This window comes from Gracilinanus agilis, chromosome 1 (assembly GCF_016433145.1).
Source record: "Gracilinanus agilis isolate LMUSP501 chromosome 1, AgileGrace, whole genome shotgun sequence".
Lineage (NCBI taxonomy): Eukaryota > Metazoa > Chordata > Mammalia > Didelphimorphia > Didelphidae > Gracilinanus > Gracilinanus agilis.
Window position 1 is genome coordinate 743,692,872 of NC_058130.1, and position 14,976 is coordinate 743,707,847.

Genomic DNA, 14,976 nt, shown 5'->3' on the forward strand with positions numbered 1-14,976 from the left:
CTGCTTCTGAAATATTTTTTTTATTTTTATTGTCATGTAAAACCCACTTCTATACTGGTCATTACTGTAAGAGCAGAGTCATACATGACCAAAACCCCAAATAAAACCTTACACTAATGTGACAGACGACTCAAACAGTGTTTTCTCTGGAGGTGGGTAGCCCCAGATCATTGCATTGCTGAGAGCAGCCAAGTTTTCACAGATAATAATTTTCCAATATTGCTGTTATTGTGTACACTGTTCTCTCAGTTCTGCTTATTTTGCTCTGCATCTGTTCATGCAGATCTTTCCAGCTTTTTCCAAAATCATCTTGCTTACCATTTCTTGTAGCAGACACTTTATTTTAAACTTTCATCTTCCAGCTTAGAATCAATACCAAGTATCGGTTCCAAGACAGAAAATCGGTAAGGGCTAAGGCCATGGGGGTTATATGACTTGGCTAGGGTCACACAGCTAGCAAGTATCTGAGGCTGAATTCGAACTCATGATGTTGAATTTTCCTGATTCCAAGCCTAGTGCTCTATCCACTGTACTACCTAAGCTGCCCACCTGTGACACTTTTTTAACTGCATAATTGAAGGCAGATTACATAATCTTTAGCTACATGGGGCAGAGGAAAGAACATTGGATTTGGAATCAAGAGGTTCAAATCCAAACTCTATCACCATCCACACTGTCCCCTCAAGACTTCCAAGTAAATCATTTCCCTCCAATCTCCTCTTGCCTAATAGGAGGGATTTGTATCACACTAATAGATACTCACACCCCGAGGAGGGCAAAGATAGAAAGAATCCACATATGCCAAAATATTTATAGTAGCACTTTTCGTGATAACAAAGAACTGAAAACAAAATAGGGGGATGAGACATTATCTGGGGAATAGCTGACCAAACTGTAGCATATAAATGTAATTGAATACTAACATGTACTAGGAGATGATGGGAAGATCTGCATCATCACAATGATAAAGCACTGAAAGGAAGATGAACTCCCTAATGGCAATGATCTCCAGCCTCCCAGAGATGCCTTCTGATCCACTGGCCTTGCCATCCATCCCTTTAGGGCACCCTTAGAAGTGCTGGACCTTCTGAAGCCCGACACTTGAATTTTCTTTTTATAAGTTGTAATTGGGACAGGGAGGTGTCACAGTGGATCAAGGGCTGGACCTGGAGAATCAGGAAGACCTGAGTTCAAACCTGGCCTCAGACATTTACTAGCTTTGTGGTTCTGGACAAGTTACTTAATTCTGTTTGCCTCAGTTTCTTCATTTATAAAATGAGATAGAGAAGGAAATGACAAATAAAAAAAAAAAAAACAACAACCAAATGGGTTCACAAAGAGTCAAACATGACTAAAATGAGTGAACAACAAGAACTCCTCTAATGAAGGTATGAACACCCCAGCAGGTATTCTGTCTCACAGCAGGGACTGTCTCATGCTTTTTTTCTATTTGTATCCCCAATAAGTAGTTAATAAATGCTTTTTTTCTTTCTTTCATTAATTCCTTCATTGACTGATATTGGTCCCAGGACAGATAATGAAATACGTCTCCCTCCTCTAGGCAAAAGGGGTGGGGATCTCTGAAGGCAAAACGTTGCACAGTGTCAAATATGATTATGACAACCGTCATTTCTGCTTAATTGTTTTTTCTTAGTGAGAAGAGAGGATTCCATTCTGAGGGTTGTGAGTATGGGCCTGTATCTGGAAATGATTACAATGTAAAAAGCAGAAAGCAGGAATAGCACTTTTAAATTTTTATTAACTTTTTTTAAAACCCTCCTCTTCTGTCTTAGAATCAATACTGTGTATTGATTTAAAGGCAGAAGAATGGTAAGGGCCAGGCAATGGAGGTCAGATGATTTTCCCAGGGTCTCTGAGCATCTGATGTCATATTTGAACCCAGGACCTCCTGTCTCTATGCCTAACTCTTAATCCAATGAGCCACCTAACTATTCTCACATTTTTTTTTAGTTTTTTATTTATTTTTATCTTATTGATTAATTATGAAAACTTTTCCATGGTTACATGATTCATATTCTTTCCCTCCCTTCCTCCAGCCCCACTCCCATAGCCAACATGCAATTCCACTGGGTTTTACATGTTCACATTTCTTTTCTTAAATGAAAGTTCTGGGTTAAGTGATCTAGATGAAGGTTATATGACCACATCCTTTCTCAGATACTTTTAAGTTGAGTAACTCTGAGAAAGTCATTTAATTAGACTGTGAGCTCCTTAAGGGTAAGAATTTGGTCTTTTGGGGGCAGCTAGGTGACGCAGTGGATTGAGAGCCAGGCTCAGAGATGGGAGATCCTGGGTTCAAATTTGACCTCAGATACTTCCCAGCTGTGTGACCCTGGGCAAGTCACTTAACTCCCATTGCCTAGTCCATACCATTCTTCTGCCTTGGAGCCAATACACGGTATTGACTCCAAGATGGAAGGTGAGGTTTTAAAAAAAAAATTTGGTCTTTTGCTCTTTTTATATCTCTAGCACAAAGCATAGTTCATGGCACACAGTAGGTGCCTAAGAAAAGCTTTTGTTTCCTCTATAAAATGAAGAGATTCGATTTGATGATCTCTAAGGTCCTTCCTGTCTGTCTCTAAATCTGTGCTCCAATGCTCTCTAAGCTTCCTCTTCAGCCATGTATATGATCTTAGGATGAATAACCATATAGTAAATGTTTAATAGATACTTTATTTATTTAACTAAACATTATGATCCCCACTTGACAGCTGAGGAAATTTAGATTAAGAAAAAGCATGAGTTCCCAAAGCCTTAAAGTTAGTCAATATCTGAGCCTGGATATGGATTCAGATCTGGCTCCAAGTTCAGACTTCTAGCCATTAAAGCTCTTTGCTTTTTAAATATGGCACCATTGATGCCTTCCAGGAGTTTGTTCTCTCACAAAGGAGTTACTACCAATAATACAAAAGTAGAATGTGATTTAAGAGCAAATGGTAGGTCCACAGATCCTGTACTAAGAAATTTGATTGAAAAGAGATACCTATTAGCTGAAGAGATAAGAAAAGCTTTTTTGGAGAAAAGTGGCCCTTGGAGGAAGAGAAGCTTTTTAACAAGTGGAGGGATTTGGTTCTGAATGGCCTGCAAAAATGTTCAGAGGTCATTTAAGAGGAGAAGTCACCTTCCAAAAAGCTCTTGAGCAACTCTCAGAGCAGATCCCCAGAAAAGATATCCCATAAAGTCAACCAAACATCATACTCTGAATAAAGTGACAATTATCATTCCTTACTTGAATTTTTCTCCGTAGTTGTCCATGCTAGAAGATACAGAAATGATGCAGATCACAATTGGAGAGCCTGTAAAAAATAAAGTCAGAAGAAAGTATGTGTCTTTTTCTTTCATTTTCATTACTTCAATCATTTATTCAGCAAACATCTACTAACTGCCTGCCTGTTGTTCTTCAGTTTGTCTGACCCTCCATGACCACATTTGGGGTTTTCTTGGCAAAGATACTGGAGTAGTTTGCCATTTCCTTTTCCAGCTCATTTTACAGATAAGAAAACTGAGAAAGAGTTAAATGGCTTGCCCTAGATCACACAGCAAGGAAGTATCTGAAGCCAAATTTGAACTCAGGTCTTCTTGACTCCACAACTGGAGCTCTATTCATGGTGCCATCTAGGTACCCAGTCCCCAAAGCTGTAGAAGAAACACAACACTGTCCCATGCCATCCAGGGGTTCATAATCTATCTGGGCATGGACAAGATATACTCATGAAATAAAAAATATCCCAGAGGAGATGGCTATGGGCTAAACAATCAAACAATGAATAAGAATTCATGTTAAGTAGAGTTAACAAACATTTATTAATGGTATGTCAGACACTGTGCTAAATCCTGGGAATATACAGAAGGCAAATAAAATAAAATAAACAGTTCCTGCCCTCAAGAAAATTGCATTCTAAATGGGAGAATTGACTCCTCTTCCTGAGTTCAAATCTAGTGTCAGACACTTTCTAGCTATATGACCCTGGGCAAGTCACTTAACCTCAATTGCTCAGCCCTTACCACTATTCTGTTTTGAAATTAGTATTAAATTCTAAGAGAGGAGGTAAAGGTTAAAAAAAATATGCTGTTAGGACAGCAAGGTGATATAGTGGATAAAGCACTCATGGTTCAATCTAGTTGGATAGGAGATAAAATGAAGGAAACTAATATGAAGTATCTAGAAAGGGAAACAAGAGTCAGATTAAATAAAGGGCTTTAAATGGCAGCTAAGGAGTTGGAATTTCATGGAGAACCAGTGAATATTTTTGAGCATGATCAGACCTGTACTCCTGTCCCTTTCTATCTCTGAGCATCAATGTTCTCATGTAAAAAATAATAATAAACGAATATAACAATAAAAATCCTCACCTCCCTCCCAGGTTTGTTGGGAGGGAAGTGCTTTGTAATCACAAATAACCTCATCTATAAATGCCTCGTTACTACTTGGGCCAGAAATCTGGTTTCTATAGGGGAAGCATTTTGGAGCAGTCTAGGCTTATGAGAATTCTTGACATGGCCCTGGCTCTTGAAGGAAATGCAAAATCTTCTTCCTTCAAGCCTGTGCATCTTTTGAGTGACTGCAGGGCTGCTGATGCTGCCCCAGAGAGAAATTCAACTGGGCCGAGGGCTGGTAATGGATTTTATCACTTGGTTGAGTGCCTAAGACGACAGTTATTAGCTACAAGGCACTGGATAGAAATTGCTGCAATTTGGGTGTTTTTGCTATTGTTGTTAGTTGATTTGTATAAACTCATATCACCCACGGTTTCTCAGCTCAAGTTTTGGGTCTTATGAATGTGTATGTTGGGTTTTGTTTGCAGAAAGGCTGGGGAGGCCTGAGAAACACCGAAGACTTCGGGGGAGGATTTGCCTTGGAATAATAGCCTTTTTTTATCCTACTTCTCCTGGCCTCTTCTTCCCTTTTTAGTTTACTGCTGGATCTTACAAGTCAATTTTAGTACGTCTCAGGGAAAGACTTTATTCCCCAGATAGGAGCATCAAAATCACAAAATTTTCAAGTTAGAAGGGACAAAGGCAGACCTCTAATCCTGAAAAGGAATCTCCATTCTAATGTCCCTCCCAAGGATCAATGGATCTATTGCAATTGATTCTTCCCAAGTGATGTCTTCCCTTCTCCAACCCACCAATCTACACAACTTCCAAAAAGACATTCCTAAAGCACAAGTATGATCATCGACGTCACTCCCCAGCTCAATACACTCTAATGGCTCCCTCCTTTGACCCATGTTTAATGCTCCTCGCAAGTCTGTTCCACTTATTCCATATTTCAGCAAAATTGGCCTTTGTGCCGTTGCCTCACGCACAACATTCTGTCTACCATCTCCATGCCTCCTGCCTGTAATTAACTCCTTCCTTGCCTCCACTTCTGAAATCCCTAGCTTCCTTCCAAATTCATCTCAAGTATTCACTTTCTTTCTTCTGATTCCCCAGACCCTGCTTCCTCCACTCCAAGATATTCCTCTTGCTTGTAATCTTGTATTTACTATATACATATATATTTGTGATATATTTTTATATGCCTAGGTTGACCTCCATGATAGAAAGTAAGCTCCTTGAGGGAAGGGAACATTTCATTTTTGTCTTTATATTCCCAGTGCTCAACACAGTGCCTGCCCCATAGAAGCCCCTAAATATATGCTTGCCAAATGATTAATTGATGGGTACCATTCAGTTTTTGCTTGAATGCCTCCAATGGGGAAGAACTCACTTTCATTTGAATTGGTTCATTCCAGTTTGGGACCAACCTTATTGTTAGGAAACTTTCCCACTCCCAGGACACTCCAATAATGAACTTAAAGTTTCCATTATGCAACTTCTATGCACCCTTGGGCCCCATCCCTCTTCATCTTGGGTTCTATCCCCAGGGGCCAAATAGAACAAATCTAATCTCTCTTGCACATGAAAGTCCTTCATTTTTGTCCATCATTCTTTATTCTGGGCTAAACAGTCCCAGATGCTTCAAAACGTCCCCAAATGACATGGCACTATGTTGATGACTATCCTTTGGATGTTATCCAGCTTATCTCTGACTTTTCTAAGCTGTGGTGCCTGAACTAAACATGTGGTCGGATCAAAACAGAGGGCAGAGGGATTATCATCACCATATTCCTGGGAGTTTATCCCCCTTACTAGACTACAAGTTCTTTTTGATTACAAATAATTTCTCATTCATCACAGTGTCTCATCTCTAACTCAGCATCTAGCAGGTGCTTAATAAATGACTCTCCAAGAGAATAGAGTCAAATAGAGCATGGCCAATAGGGTAAAGTATACAACAGAGAATAAAGAAGAGCAGAGAGAGTGACAAAACACACTGAATAACAGAGTCCAGATCAGGAAAGACCTTAGACTAGAATAGTAGCAGAATGTAATAAGTTGGAATTTAATGAGGACAAGTGTGAAGTCTGGGAAGGCAAGGTAATGTGCAGGATAGAAAACCAGCCCAGAGTCAGGAAGACTTGAGCTTAAGTCCTGCCTCTCATATTTGACTATTTGATCTTGGGCAATTCACTTAAACCCATGCCTAACAGCCTTTTCTCAACCCTTATCCTTTTGGACTTCTCTGTGACCTTGGAAACTATAGATCACCCTCTTCTCCCTGATACTCTTCTTCTGTCTAGGTTGTCCTGACACTGTCGTTCCCTGGTTCTCTTCCCTCCTGTTTTATCAATCTTTCTCACTTTTCTTGAGCTTTATCCAAATCATACCTGCTAATTGTAGGCATCCCGTAAGGCTTTGTTCTGACTCTCTTCTCTTCTTCTACATCATTTCATTTTGTGATCTCTTCCGCTCCCATAGATTCAATTATCATCTCTATGCAAATATTCTCACATCTATTTATCCAGCGCTAACCTCTCTCCTGATTTCCAGTTTCACATTTCCATCTATTGGATATCTTGGACAAGATGTCCTATAGACACCTTAAACATCACATATTTAAACCTGAGCTCATTTTCTTTCCCCCCAAACCCTCTCTTCTTCTTAACATTTTATTACTGGCAGGGACACCACTGTATTCCCAGTTATCCACACTCACAAACTTCATGTCATCTTTTATTCCTCACTCTCTCATCCTCAATATCCAATCAGTTATCAAATCTCTAGGCACTGAAAATAGAAATGCAGGGAATGGAAGATCCCCTATTTACAAGAAGTTTATGTTCTAACAGGGGAAATGAGAATTATAAGTATATACAGGCTGGATAAAATCCTTTGAATTTGGTAACATGAAGAGGATACTGGACTTGGACATGGGAAGAGCTGTATTCAGTCCCTCCTCAGACTTTTATTAGCTATTCTACCCTGGGCAAGTTAAAACCCCTCTGGGAATGTGTCCTTATCCACAAAATAAGGTGAGACTCAATGACTTCTAAAGTCCAGCTCTAATTCTATAATCTTCAGATGTCTCCTTTTGGGATATTAGCATTCTTTATTATTTTGTTTCCCAGGGGGCTTCACCATGTTTCTAGGGCTGATTCTTTTAGGCAATTGAGCCATGCCTTACTCTTTGAGGTTTCCTAGTAACCAGAGAGGAAAGAGATGAGGTCCTTGGCCCCATCACTTACTATAGCTACTGGTCATGATTTTTGCTAAGGCTAAAGAAAAATATGACCTATTGTGTAGAAATAAATCTGAGCATTCCTCCTTGTGTGTTTCTCTTTGATTTCATTTTCCTGAAACCCTCATTCCTCCAAATAGGTGGCTGCCCATCCCATATCCCTGGGAAAATGATATATATCCAGAATTTTTAGCTTGACTAGCTAACCATTTTAGCTTGCAAAGAAGAAAACCAAATAGAGAATTTGCTGTCAAGTTAGTAAAATATATGCAGATGGAATGTGGTATAATCAGTCTTTGGCTCACTGTGAACACACACAGTCAACAGCCCTAAAAACACAATTTTCCCCAATTGTTACAACAGAATATTGAAGTGTAAACCCAAACTAAATAAATAAATAAATAAAATAAAGGAAAGTGCTCTCACATTCACTCTGCTATTGTAATTCAGACATGTTGCTCTCCAAATAAATATGTTCTCTAGGCATTTCGGGTAAATAATTCTTGTAACTAGAGTAAATCAGAAGGAAATAAAAGAAGCCTGATTGTATATTTCATAGAGATTCATTATCTAAAGCTCTTTGTTAAGTCTTTGACTTCTAGTCCAGGATCATGGGATAAGAGAGAACCAGGACTGAACCTATCATTATATTGGAACTTCAGAAGGAAGATATTCCTTCTTTCAAGGCAGAAGTGCAATTTGCAATAGCTAACATTTATAAGACACTTTAAGGTTTACTTAAACACTGCTTCCCCTACCCCTTACTCCCTTACTACTTACATAATTTCTTCTGGGAAAGTCACTTACCCGATGTCCCATGAACTGCTTCTCTACCCCAGCTCTACTCTCAACTGCCAGGTCTAACTCTCTTTTAAGGCTAGAGCTGCCAGAGATCACACTCCTCCAAGGTGTTTCCTGCTTTGATTACTATTTTTCTGGGCCAGCTCCATGCTAAGTGTGATGTCTCCTACTCAGTAGAAAGTTCTGTTGTGATAAACCATGACCACTGGCAGGTGGAAGAAATTTTCTCCCCTCTATTCCCATTGCCCACTATCCGAGAGGCACAAGAGTGAAAGCAAAGATCAATGCCTCACAAGAGCTTAGCTCTTCCTTCTCCCCTGGCGCCAGAAGTCAGATTCCTTGGAGTTATCTCTACCACTTGCTTAGACAATTTGTTTCACTTTTTAAAAGGTTATTAGGACTATGGCTAAGCCTTCTGAGCCAAGGGCTCTCAGATACCCTCTAATTCTATCAAGGAGAGTTTCTTCACAAGTCCTAAAGGAGTAACAAAGTGAAAGCCCTTCTTTTTACTTCCTTAATGACATTAACACTTTGTTGTCCCCATTAGCTATCCCTCACTTTCTCTAATTTCATTAACTCCTCTGGGAGTGTGTGTCAGTTGATCAGCAGTTTCCTGATTAGTTCCACAAGCCAGCCACACACACACACACACACACACACACACACACACACACACACACACACACACAGTTATCCCTTCCACATTGAGGGGGTTAGTGCAGCACCCCTATGATTTGGAAAATTCATATAAAAATTCTGACCCTTCCTTTGTACCAAAGAAGTCTGAATTTTTTTCTTTTTTCCTTTTATGTAATGGTGTGTTTATAGCACCTTATTGCAAATTTTGGGTTAAGTATGCATGTCTAAGTTTCTAAACTTTTTCTGTGTCATCTGCTGGCCTTCTAGTGATGTCTATGGCTTCCCTAAACACTGCCCCCACCCCTGAAAAATTCCTATTTAATTTCTTATGCTGATCATCAATATATCAAAACCACAATGGGGAAAAGTTGCAATATCAAAGAGATGATTGTATATATACATACACACCTGGCATCTTCTACTAGAGGGTATAAGTTCCTTGAGGGCAGGATGAAGGCTTAGAAAAGAAAAGGAAGAGGTGAGAGAAGGGAAAAAAAGAGAGAAGAAGATTGGAGGGAAGGGAAGAGAAGGAACAGAAAGGAGAATCAGAAGTTCTGGGTTCAAATCCTAACTTACTTAATCTCTTCAGGCACTTTTAGATCTATGTCCTAGGAAGAGACAGTGAGGAAAGTAGAGACAAAAGGAGGAGAGAAGTAGGAACAGGAATAGAAGAAAAGTTAATTATCTTTATAGGTTCACAGAATGTTAAAGTTTGAAAAGATCGTTGAGGGCATCTATCCCAAATTCTTCATGTCATAAATAAATAGGCTGAAGCCCAGAGGAGGCCAAGTTCATACAGCTAGTTAGTGGTAAAGTTTATGATGCCAGAACCAATGTTCTGACCTAAAAAGTCTATGCTTGCCACCAAAGTAGTCATGGCACTCACCCGAATTAAAAGGAAAGAATGAGGACTCTTTTGTTTGGTTTTTCTGGAGTGACTGTCTTGAGAGTTCTGTTTGAGGAATGTAGACAAAGGGATAAGAGATCAAAAAGTTCAGGCCAAAAATTCTATATTCCTCAGGGCATATATGAATATATACCACTGAGCCTCAACTAAAAGAGGATGACTTAACCAAATCTAACATCTTCAGAACAATCACATCCAGTCATCCCTAGATTCCAACACAGGCAAAGCTGTGAAATTCTCAGCTCTGGGCCAAAAATGGAAATCTACGTTATGAAATCAAACCATGGAGATGGGTTTTCAATATGGAGAGTGAGTCAGCTCACTGACTGAGCAGCAATTCCTTCTCACTTCTGAAATGAGGACTCTACCACCCTGAAAAGGGGGAATAAAACATCCTTCAGCGTTCAGCCGCCAATCTCCTGGCTCAGCAGTCACCCAGCAACCAAAGGACAAATGAGGGAGGAGGGAGAGGAGGGGGACTGCCAGCCACTCCGAATGCAGCATCATAGGAGAGACTGAGAAGCATGGCTTGACCTAGGATTTAAATTCCTCACCCCATACAACCCCAGAACAGGGAGATTTCCAAGGTCTGGAAGAACTTGTCATCCCATAACCAGATAAAAAAATAACCAGAGCTCACTCCCCAAATTGAGACCCTCTCAGCCCAGTGGAGGTGTTGTTGTACCCCTAACTAGGGCTCTTTTGTGGTTTCCTCTCCTTTTGGATCCCTTGCCCAGCAATAGCTATTCATCAGGCTGACTGCACTTTTCCTATAACAGGAATTTTACACTGTGATTCAACTGTCTGAGTGTCTGTCTTCTTATAAGTAGACTCAGGAGGAGGTTGAAGGTTGAGGGCATTTAATGTGGTTTGAAGGTGCTTAGGACTGTCTCAAAAAGGAATCTGATTCAATGAAATGACTTCCTGATTAAACTATGTATATCTTTCTCTTTCTCCCTGCCTCTGCCTCTTTCTATCTCCTTCTCTCTGTATCTATATGTCTTTCTTTCCCTTCCTTTCTCTCCTCTCTCTTCTTTCCTCCCTCTCCCTCTCTCTTCCCCTTCTCCTTTCTTCCCTTCTCTTCCTTTCTCTCTCCCTCCATCTCTCCCCCTTCCTTTTCCTTCTTTTCCTGCCTTCTCCTCTCCTCTGCCTTTCTGTCTTTCCCTTCTCTCCTCTCTCTTCCTTCCTCCCTCTCCCGCTCTCTTGTCTATCTCTTTTCTTCCCTTTTCTTTCTTTCTCTTTCTCCCTCCTTCTCTCTCCCTCTTCCCTTCCCTTCCTTTTCTGTTTTCTTTTCTTTTCTTCTCTTCTCTTCTCTTCTCTTCTCTTCTCTTCTCTTCTCTTCTCTTCTCTTCTCTTCTCTTCTCTCCTCTCCTCTCCTCTCCTCTCCTCTCCTCTCCTCTCTTCTGTCTCTCTGTATCTCTGTCTCTGTCTCTCTTGCCTCTCTCTGTCTTTCTCTCCCAGCTTCCCCTGCTCCTTTTCTCTTTTCTGAAATGAGAATTCCACAATGTCTCTGCCTCTTTCTGTCTCTTTGTCAGTCTCCCTGTCTTTCTCCCCCATCTCCCCTCCCCATACACACACAGAAGCAAACACACACCTCCCAGATGTATCATCCAAGACTACAATTCACAAATATTCCATTGTAATAATAATAACTGGTATTTGCATAGTGCTTTAAAGTTTGCAAAATACATAATGGGCCTACTATCATTTGACCCTCCCCAGACCCCTTAGAGATGGTCACTGGAGGTACAATGATCTCCATTTTACAGATAAAGAAAGTTTCCCAAAGAAGTGACTTGCCCAGAGATAACCGGCAACTAAGTGGTGGAAGCTGGATTCCAACAGAGGTTTGTCCATCCCTTCATTCACTCTAGTCTACTGTCTTTATAGAAATGGAGGGGGGAGAAGCAGGAACACCCACCAACTGTTTTTTTTTTTTTTTGCATGAATTACACAAAGGTAGTGAGGTATCAGGGAGATAGAAGGCAAAGATTTTCTTGATACCCACAACTGATAGTATGTGTGAATATGTATGTATATGTGTGTGTGTACAGGTGCATACATATACACACATGCATATTAGTATTTATATGCACACATGCCATACGCTATATAAGGATATAAATGAGTTTAATATTCCAATAGCGAAGCCTACATTCCTTTGAGCTCCATGAGTAGTGCTGAGAATCATTAGCAGAGAGATAGTAATTAAATTCATGGGAGCTGATGATCTTACCAAGTGAAAGAGTACAGAAGGAGAAGAGAAGATGCCCACCTTTAGCATTAATAGCCTAGATGAAGATTCAGCAAAGGAAACCCAGAAGAAGCCATTAAAAAGATAGAAAAAGAGCAAAGATAGAGAAGCAACATGGAATTCTAGAGAAAAGAGGACATCAAGGAGAGAGAGGCAATCCACAACATCAAAAGCTGCCCAGAGGCCAAGAAGAAGGAGGATTGAGAAAAGTCCACTAGATTGAGCAATTAAGAGATTATTGATGACTTTGGAGAGAACCATTTCAGTTGAATGATGAAGTAAGAAGGCAGACGATAGAGAGTTAAACTATTACAGGGACAAGAAAAGGAAGCATCATACATATATAATTATGTATTTGAATATATTCTATATTCTATATAGTATGCATTATACATCATTATATACCATACAATATACGTGCTATATTATATATAATATGCATTATGTATAACTATATACTATACAATGTGTACTATATTATACATAGCACACATTACATATAATTATCTACTATACAATTTATGTGCTTATTACATATAATATGCATTACATATAATTACTACATGTGTGCTTATATATAACATACATCACATATAATTATCAACTATATAATATGTTCTTTATTACATATAATATACATTATATATAATTATTAGTTATATGATTGATATATGATATATAATACACATTATATATAATTATAGAATGCATGTATATATTATATTTAATATACATTAGATATATTTTCCTACTATATATGTGCTATATTATATATGTACATTATACAAAATATAGCATATATTATATAGTATATAATATACATTACTATATATAATACACCCATATTACATATAATATTATATACTGCATTATACATTATATTATTATATATCATATGTTATTATATTATATATAATACATATTATATAGAATTATATACATATATGTATGTAAATGTGCTATATAGTAGAATTTGCTGGCTATAATGATATATACTATATGCATCACATAGGAAGATATTTATTTAGGCATATATTCTCTCCCTCAATATAATATAAACTTTCCCCTTTGAGGGAAGGATTTGAGGTCAGCCACATCTGACATTATACAGGGTGGGATGGGGAAGATCAAGATAAATCCAAGGATAAATTCAAGGAAGAGGAGAAGCTCCAGGCCATAGAAGGACGCTTCAATAGGCTCTCTCTTTCGACTATGGTGTTCGTTGCCTCACTAAACATTCAACTTTCCCAGCCCCCCCCCCAAAAAATGGAATACCCAGATTTCCTACAAAGGGTAAACATTAAAGGACCAATGTGAAAGCTGTAGGAAATTCTGCAAAGAAGAAATGGTTCCCTTTTTTTAAATAGGAGATTGATATTATGCAGAACCATCTCACAAGTGTTCTCGGTCAGCTTTCCAATTCTTGTTATAATTAATAACAGAAAAGTGAGAGCCTGGAGCTGCATGCAAATCAACCTTTATTCAGGCCCAGCGCCAACTGCAAACCAGTCGGAATGAAGGATGTAGTTCATAAGCCTGTAATGAAATTAATTAATGGAAAGATGACATGAAGATAGATTCCAGGTTGCTCAGCTGTCATAAGCCAAGCCAGTTCTTTTCATCTGTATATATCTTACAGTCTCTATAGGAAGCTGGGCGAAACCACTTACTAGTGCCCTCTTGGATCAGAGACAAGGATAATGTGTGCTCAATGGACAGTTTCAGCACCATCCAAGTGACCTGAATGTGGTCTACAGGGTGAGTTCTAATTTAGAAATTCTCAGAGAGATGAATTCCATCGAACCATAGAGTTTCGGTGTTGGGAGAGACTTCAGAGGTCATCTAGCCCAGCCTGTACCCAGAGCATAAATCTCGATAACGTTGCTGACAAGTAAGTGTCTGACCTTTCTTAAAAACCCCAAGTGATGAGGAATGAATGAATGAATGAACATTTAATTAGCGCTTACTATGTGTCAAGTTCTGTGATAAAAGGACAACAGTCCCTGTCCTCAACATTCTAATGGTGGGAGACAACATATACAGGAGGAAACAGCTTCAGGGAGGATGGAAAGGTCCTTTGGTCCTTAGGGCTCAGCAGCAAAGATGGAAATCACTCTTCTTCAAGTCTTTCCCATTAATAAAGCCATCTCCATTTGGAATGTTAATTTATCTGATGGTGCCAAAGATTTTGTTAGTGAGAGCCTTATTTTGGGGTCTTTGATAGTTGTGGCTGATGAAGAAGTGGGGGATAAAGTCTTTGCTGACGAGGATCCCATTACTTCAGGAAGCAACCCAATTCATATTGGAACAGATCAAATTGTCAGATAGTCCTTTAAAATTAGATGGATTTTCCCTTCATTGGGGAAGTTTGTACCCCTACTCCATAATTTCCCAATCAATCTAATTTTCATCCATATTCTCAGTGGTCAAGGTCAGGAAGACCTGAGTTCAAATCTGACCTCAGATATTCCCTAGCTGTTGTGACCTTGGGCAAGGCATTTAACTTCTGTCTGCCTCAGTTCCTTCATCCATAAAATAGGGATCATAATAGCACATATCTTCCAGAGTTGTTAGGAGGATCAAATAAGATAATACTCGCAAAGCACTTTGAAAACCTTACAGTAATATGAAAATGCTGTTATTATTATAATGCCCAAGATTATATATATATATATGCATGTATATGCATATATATATATATGATGATTTGTATGGGTTTATTTTATATCCTGGACCTTTTTTAATGTTCATTGTTTCAATGAGTTATTTTAATTAATTCTCTAGGGTTCT

At 39.0% G+C, this 14,976-nt stretch overlaps 1 protein-coding gene across 1 annotated transcript in view; it reads right to left on the reverse strand.

The window, feature by feature from the left end:
• ADGRD1 (adhesion G protein-coupled receptor D1) overlaps positions 1–14,976 on the reverse strand; it is a 488,370-nt gene that overhangs the window by 91,677 nt on the left and 381,717 nt on the right. The window contains exon 18 of the mRNA XM_044685394.1: positions 3,251–3,317. Within this exon, the coding sequence (XP_044541329.1) occupies positions 3,251–3,317 (67 nt within the window). The remainder of the gene's footprint in view (positions 1–3,250; positions 3,318–14,976) is intronic.